Here is a 7843-nt window from a genome sequence, read left to right on the forward strand (position 1 = left end):
GTGCCGCCACGCTGCAGACATGCCCATAAGACTGAGGGTGGCCCGGGGTGACGGCTGCTGGAGGGGAGGGTGACAGTTTCAGAGCGTGGGCAGGCAGGGTGGGCTGTCCATATGCAAGCATGCCAAGCCCCCCCTGGTGCAGGCTGGAGTGGGAGACGGGTGAGAAGAGCGTGGGGCAGGCCATAGACTGAGGGCAGGGACCTTCCTTTGTTCTCTGTCCAGGGTCTTGCAGATATTCAGGGCAGCCAGGGCCAGGTTATGGAAAAGGTCCAGCTTCTGGATTCAGAGATTTCAGGCTGTGAGACCTGAGGCATCTCTTGAACGTCAGTTTTGTAATCTAAAAAATAGGGGTCACCATAGAGACTACTTCATGAGATGGATGTGAGAATTAAATGATACTCTGCAATAATCAGGGGGAGGGACCCAGAGGGGCTTCACCTCCCGCCCCCTCATTCCATCACTGTCATTCAGAAGCAAGACAGTCATATGTCAAAATGGAGAGGGAAAAAAATAAAAGGATAACTCAAGTTTTATAGTGCCTTATTATAAACATGGATGTAACCATAAGTCATGTATGGATATGAGATGTGGACTATAAGGAAAGCCGGCAAAGAATTGATGCTTTTGAGCTGTGGTGGGAGAAAACTCTTGAGAGTCCCTTGGACTGCAAGGAGGTCCAACCTGTCCATCCTAAAGGAGATCAGTCCTGGGTGTTCATTGGAAGGATTAATGCTGAATCTGAAACTCCAATACTTTGGCCACCTGATGCGAAGAGCTGACTCATCTGAAAAGACCCTGATGCTGGGAGGGATTGGGGGCAGGAAGAGAAGAGGACGACAGAGGGTGAGATGGTTAGATGGCATCACCGACTCAATGGACATGGGTTTGGGTAAACTCTGGGAGTTGGTGATGGACAGGGAGGCCTGGTGTGCTGCGGTTCATGGGGTCGCAAAGAGTCGGACACAACTGAGCGACCGAACTGAACTGAACCATAACTGATGGGGAACCAGAAACAAGCCTTTTGAGAGCAAGTCACCCCTTCCCACAGGAGGCCAAAAGAAAAAAAGAGAGATATGATGGCTTTTCAGAGTGAGAAGATAGTTATCAGAAGGCACGCTTCATTCTTCCAAACATCTGCTGTTCCTCCCAGACAAGAGCCAGATTTTGATATCTGGTGACAGCTCAAACAAATGAGTGTTTCTTTCAGAGTTCCCACTTTTGTCTCAGAGTCGAAGGGCCGCCGTGGTCATTGACTGGAGGCCTCCATGTTACAAAGCAAGTTGGCGGCTGGGCTTGCTTGGGGGACTTGACTTTGCCTCTGAATTCAAGGGATCCCCACAGAATTAATAAGAATCAAGGCAGCTTCCTGGGCACGGAGCCTGTGAGCAGGGCGGTCACACAGGGCCTCTTGCTTAGAAGAAACTTGATTCCATGCTCTGCCTTCACTGTCTTGAAATGATTAATAATTTTTTCAACAAAAGGTCCACATTTTCATTTTGCACTGGACCCGAAAGATCATGTAGTCAATCCTGCTAGTAATTGTAACTCTATCATAATACACTTACTGTAAGCCCAGAGTCATCGTCACCTTTGACCTTTACAAATATGCTCTGAGCAGGGCTATTAATCATCCTCGTTTGACAGATGTAGCCCCGGCTTTGCGCACCAGGCCACTCTTGCCTGTACTTCCTCTGCCATTCAAGAGCCCTCTGCATAAGTGACGCTGTATCCAGAGTACTGTTTGCACTCTCAGTATGTTCATTTAAATCAGCTCACTCTCTTTTTTTTTTTAACCTAAATAAATAGATCTTAAAAGGAAATTATATCACTGCCCTAAGTTGAAAGCCATTATCATTTTTTATGCAGGGAAGGTGACCATAAACATAAGCACAACAGAAAAAAGTTATCTGTCACTGAAGCAAACTGCATGCTGATACCTGCCCAGGTGCTGTGCCTAGACCTGCTCTCTGTTCACTCCAGAGATCTCGCAAGAGTGGGCGTGCATTGGAGATGCAAAGGGAGACGTGCTGCTTGATCTAAGCTGGAGAGTTGTTCTCTCTGTGACCCGAGTTGCCCAGTAGGTGCACCCGCTAAGTCAGCACGGACAAGCTGGGTGCATCCGAAACAGTGTAGAAGGCGGCAGCCGGCAGTGTGCAAAGAGCCCAGAGCCCTGGGAGAGGACTGTACTCAGACCCTAGGGGGTGGGGTGTAGACCGCCAAAGGCTCTTACCTCAGCTGCAGCTCAGAATTGCTCGGGAAACACTCAATATCCAGAGCCTGCCCCAGGCCAGCTGAACGAGGGTGCCCTCACTCTATGCAGATGGAGCTCAGCGTCCGGCCACCCGGGGCCCTCCAGGATCATTAGGGCTAAAGGAGAAGATGAGGATAGCCAGCCATCTTTCCCCTAAATGACCAGCACCTCGTTTTTCGTTTCTCCCCCCAGATGCTAGCCTCCTGGCAAAATTCCTTAAAGAAATTTCAGAGCAGATGCTGGTGCTGGTGGCCTCCTACGATGACCCAGGGACCAAGTAAGTGGGAACCTCTGCCTGCACCGTCCCTGACGATGCCAGGGACGCACAGACAAGGGGGAAAAGTGAATCGAACACTTACTGCATGCAAGCCCTCTCCTGCTATCCTGCGGCTCCAGCTTCTGGCAACTTCTCCTAAGGAACCAACCAGACAGGCGCACAAAGGGATGTTCTTGGGGATTCATGACAGTCGTCACAACAGTGAAAAACTGGCCAATTAAAATACATCAATTAAAAAAAAAACTGGCCACCCTCTCTGTCTGGTAATAGCCAACTGGTGACAGAAATCATGATGTATGGCAACGTAGAATGTATTATTATATAGACATAAAAGAGAAAATACTGCATCAGAAATGATGATGTAAAAAAATTTTTAAAAAAGAAAGAAATGATGATGTAGAAAATATTTAAGGATCTGGAAGAATGTTCACTCTTTAGCATTAATTTTTTAAAAAATCAGGTTACGAAAGAGTTGGTATAATCCCACAGTGCATGAGGAAAAAAAACATGAAGGGGATATAATGAAATTTTACAGTGATTATGTCAAGGGCAGGTGAGACTGTAAATCATTTTTAGTTACTTTGTGAAGTTCCGTATTTCCCAGTGAACCTGCATTATATTTGTAAGCAAAAGCAGGACCATTTTAACTCCTCTCCAGCCTTGCAGGGTGGCTTTCGAAGGGGTGTCCTGGCTGCTCCCCACTCAGAGCTCCTCACTGCCACCCACACTGGAGGTGGGGTGGAGGGGAGCCCAGGAGATGCTCCCCCTTCTCCCATCCCTCCTCACCGTCCTATCTGGTCCCCTACAGGATGAACAAAGAAATCAGGGAGCTCTTCTCCAACTTGGGCAGCACCCACGTGATGCAACTGGGCTTCCGGGACAGCTGGGTCTTCTTAGGGGCCCAAAACTTCAAGAGTAAAAGCCCCTTTGAGCAGGTGAGTTCCTGGCAGCCTCCTTGTCCCAGTGAAGGGGGGATGGGGGGTAAAGGGGACGATGCCAAGGACGGACAGACAAAGGCTGGGGTGGCTTGCGAAGAACACACGGGTCAGTGTGAGGAGGGCCACCCAGCTGTCGTCCACCCCAGAGGTCAGGGTGGCCTGACTGGCTCCTTCTCCAATAGGAAGCAGCCTTGGCCATTGTGCAAGGAGCTGGGTCCCGTATAAACACATAGATAAGTAGATAAGTACCAAAAAGGAGAAGGGAAGCGGGGGGGTGGGGGTGGGGGGGTGGGGGTGGAGATGAAAGGAAATTCAGGCATGAAGGAAAGGGAAAGGAATGTGGAGATGAAGTTCGTGTGATGTGATGGGGGAAGGGGGAGTCCAGAGCAGAGTGGATGCCTATCTTCTGATCCCCACTGCAAGCCCCTCCTCCCCACCTGTACAGGGGCAGGTTTGGCCAGGGGAGCCCCAGTTTCCCTTCTAAGTTCCCTGTGGAGAGGGTGAGCTTGCACAAAGAAGGAGACACAAGGAGGCCCCCACATGAGTATGTGGAGGTGTCAGGACAGGCCCGTGATCTGAGCTCCACAGTCAGTACCCAGGGGGCGGCCCAAGCAGAGGGCACCTGGGAGGCACCCAGGGTGGGGCTTGAGGTGCACTCGCTGGAGGAAAGGGAAGTCAGTGGAGGGTTGGGGACCCCAAGGAAATGCTGCAGCTTGTCCCCACCATGCGGTCATCTGTGCATCCCCAGCTCAGAGCAATTCCAAAACCTGGGAGAACTGGCCAGACCTCCCCAGCATGAAGCTGGCCAGTCTCTGGTGGTGAGAACATTCAGCTTTGCCAGGACCCAAGACAGGAAGCCAAGGGTCAGGCATATGGGCCCACTGAGGAACGCAAACGCTGGCCTGAAGGCAACGGGGAGCCATGGTAGGCTTAAGCGGGAGAGTGACCAGATCAGATGGATAATAAGAAAGACTAGTATTCAGCAAGTGCTTGCTCTGTGCAGACACGGCTGAGCAAGTGACCTGCAGGGTCTTATTTAGCCTGACAGTGATCATGCATCACATCTCACAGACGGGGATCCAGAGCCTTGGAGACGTTTTAACCGGCTTGCTCTGTGATAGGGACGCATGTCTCATCCAGGTCTGCAGCCTCCGCAAGGCCTTCCTGTCCCGATACTTTCAGAACGGCCTCCCTGGCTGTGTAGACAGCACTGTGGAAGGGGCGCGCGTCGGAAGGAGGCCTGGAGGGGGCGGGGCTGCGGGAGCAGAGAAGGGGCGGAGTCGAGCCGCCAAGTGCGGAGCTCCCGGGAGGCGGGCGGGGAAAGGGCTGAGCCAAAGTGGGCGGCAAGGGGTCATGCCTGGTTTGGGAAATGTTGGCCTGGTCTGTGTGTGTGTCTTTCCAAGAGAACGTATTCAGATAGTCATAAATTACTTATATAAAAAAAGAAGGAATAGCTTAAAGTAGCTTCACCCTCCGGGGGCGGGGGCTTCAGAGTGCCCCTGTGGGCGGTGCCGAGGCAGGACTCCCTAGGTAGAGGCTGGACGAGGCGCTGTTCCTCTTTAAAGCGCAGATTCCAGACCCAGCAAAACTGGACCAGTTACAGCAAAGGGGAAGCACAGAAGTAAAGTCAGCACCACCTGTTCCCTGGTTTCTGTGATCAGTTCGCTGCAACCCAACACCCAAATATGAACCAAAGACCCCAAAATGATTAAAAGCATCCTGTCCTTAGTTCTCACACATGGAAAGCTGGGTTTTGGAGAAGCCGCATCTACAGTTTATTTTTTCTTCCTAAAGGTTAGTTAGCCATAGTTATCCCACTGGGAGATTTTTATCATTTACATGTTTCTTCCACAAATTAAGCCTGAGCATTTTATGTTTTTTATTTTTTTAATTTCATAATATATATATTTTGTGGAAGTATAGTGTTCCAGGTACAGCAAGCCGATTCAGTTATACATATGCACATATATTATTTTCCAGATTATTTTTCCATTATAGGTTATTATAAGATACTGACCATAGTTCCCTGAGCTATATGGTAAATCTTTGTTGCTTGTTGCATACCTATTTTTTAATTAAAAATCTAGCATTCTATTCATACTAAGTCAAACAAATAGAGTCAAAATATCATGAATTTTTAGTCAGGCAAAAATTCATTAAGTTTTCTAAGATATGTATATTATACATACTATTTGTATCAGTCAGTCAGTTCAGTCGCTCAGTCGTGTCCGACTCTTTGAGACCCCATGAATCACAGCACGCCAGGCCTCCCTGTCCATCAACTCCCAGAGTTTGCTCAAACTCATGTCCATCGAGTCGGTGATGCCATCCAGCCATCTCATCCTCTGTTGTCCCCGTCTCCTCCTGCACCTAATCCCTCCCAGCATCAGGGTCTTTTCCAACGAGTCAACTCTTCGCATGAGGTGGCCAAAGTATTGGAGTTTCAACTTCAGCATGAGTCCTTCCAATGAACACCCAGGACTGATCTCCTTTAGGATGGACTGGTTGGATCTCCTTGCAGTCCAAGGGACTCTCAACAGTCTTCTCCAACACCACAGTTCAAAAGCATTGATTTTTTCAGTACTCAGCTTTCTTCACAGTCCAACTCTCTCATCCATACATGACTACTGGAAAAACCATAGCCTTGACTAGAAGGACCTTTGTTGGCAAAGTAATGTCTATTTGTATGTATGTATACAAAAGCTTTTCTACTATGCTTGATAAAAGCCTGAGCATTTTAAAAACCATCTCTTGTTTTAAAAAAACTTTTATTGGCGTATAATTGCCTTACAGTGTTGTGTTACTTTCCACTGTACAGCAGTGAATCAGCTATATGTGTACATACATCCTCTCTCTTTTGGATTTCCTTTCCATTTAGGTCCCCACAGAGCCCTGAGTCAAACTCCCTATGCTCTAAGTGGGTTCATTTTAAACATAATCTTAACTGATGTATTCTCTTTACACATTTCTTTTTAATATTAATTAATATTACACAGTGGTTCTACCACTTGCTAGCTGGGTAGTCACAGGCAGTGACTTTGGTCCTCTGTGCCTCAGTTTTCCCATCTGTGAGCTGGGATGATAACAGTGGGCACTTCTTAGGCTACTGTGAGGATTAATTGCATAAAGTGCTTTCTGCCTGACATAGAACAGGCATTCATGAATTGCTAAAATGCTTCTTTTTTGTTTAAATTGAAGAATAGATTTTACAATGTTGTATTCGTTTCCACTGTACATCAAAGTGATTCATCAAAGTTACACATATATACATATATTATTTTTCATATGCTTTTCCATTATGGCTTATTACAAAATACTGAATATAGTTCCCTGTGCTATAGAGTAAAACCTTGTTGTTTATTCATCCTATACATAATAGTTTGCAGCCAAGTTGCTTCTTTTTATTCTTGTGGTTGTTATTTTAATTTTGGTTAGTATTATTTTTTATTCAGTATTGATTTATTGATAATGAGAATTTTAAAGGCAGAAAAATGAAAAAAAAATCTATTCACGATGCATGAATATATATTCTATCATATAAATATATCTTACTTAATTCGGGAATTTGCCTTGTTTGCTTTTTAGATTTTCTCTAAGTTTGTGTTAGGGGTTAGTTGTTATTATTATAATTATTATTATTGTCGTTTGGGATGTCCTGGCAGGGCTGAAGCTCTTCAAGCACCACTTCCCCAATGCTTGTTGCCACCTGCCCCACCCTCCAGGGCATGACAAACAGTGACTAGACTCTGAAACCTTGGGCAAGTTGTCCTCCACCAGCCTCAGTTAACCTGTCTGTGAAATGGGCTAGAAATATCCCGCCCTCCCCCACCCCCCATGGGGCAGTAGTAAGGATGAAATGAAGCCATTTAGGTTTTAAAACACAAGGCAAATGCAGGCTGAGTCCTAACACAGTCAGTCTCTGTCTCTCTCTTTCTTCTGTCTCTCTAGTTCTTAAAGAACGACCCAGAAACAAACAAATATGACGGCTGGCCAGAGCTGCTGGAGCTGGAGGGCTGTGTGCCCCGGAAGATATAGGGTGGCTGCGGCCCTTCCTGCCTGGGGCCGGAGGCTGCTCCTGCCTGACCTAGGGGTCGGAGCCCAGGATCACTGCGAGTCAGACGGGCAGGAGCTGGCAGACAGCAGAGGAGAAGTGGGAGCAGCCGTGGGACATGGAAAGCGCTGAGGGCCCTCCAGTACTCTGCCGGCTTCCTCTGCTGGAAACAAAACCTTCCCTGGGTAGACGCATCCTCTCCGGAGCTGGCCAGCGTGCACTGGTCCTTCCGGAGCCGGCTGTCTGTGGAGAGAACAGGTGTGCTTTCCCTAGGGGACCGCTGACCGTCGCTCCCGGGGGAAGGACAGGACAGACTGCCTGCACCT

The 7843-nt window shown here is 48.0% G+C and overlaps 1 protein-coding gene across 2 annotated transcripts in view; it reads left to right on the forward strand.

Moving 5' to 3' along the window:
- Positions 1-7843, forward strand: part of FAM3D (FAM3 metabolism regulating signaling molecule D) — a 47117-nt gene extending 39274 nt beyond the window's left edge. For both annotated transcript variants that reach the window (XM_061129185.1, XM_061129184.1), the window contains 3 exons: positions 2444-2528; positions 3337-3463; positions 7415-7843. In XM_061129185.1, the coding sequence (XP_060985168.1) occupies positions 2444-2528; positions 3337-3463; positions 7415-7501 (299 nt within the window). In that variant the 3' untranslated portion in view covers positions 7502-7843. The remainder of the gene's footprint in view (positions 1-2443; positions 2529-3336; positions 3464-7414) is intronic.

The sequence above is a fragment of the Dama dama genome, chromosome 24 (assembly GCF_033118175.1).
Source record: "Dama dama isolate Ldn47 chromosome 24, ASM3311817v1, whole genome shotgun sequence".
NCBI lineage: Eukaryota > Metazoa > Chordata > Mammalia > Artiodactyla > Cervidae > Dama > Dama dama.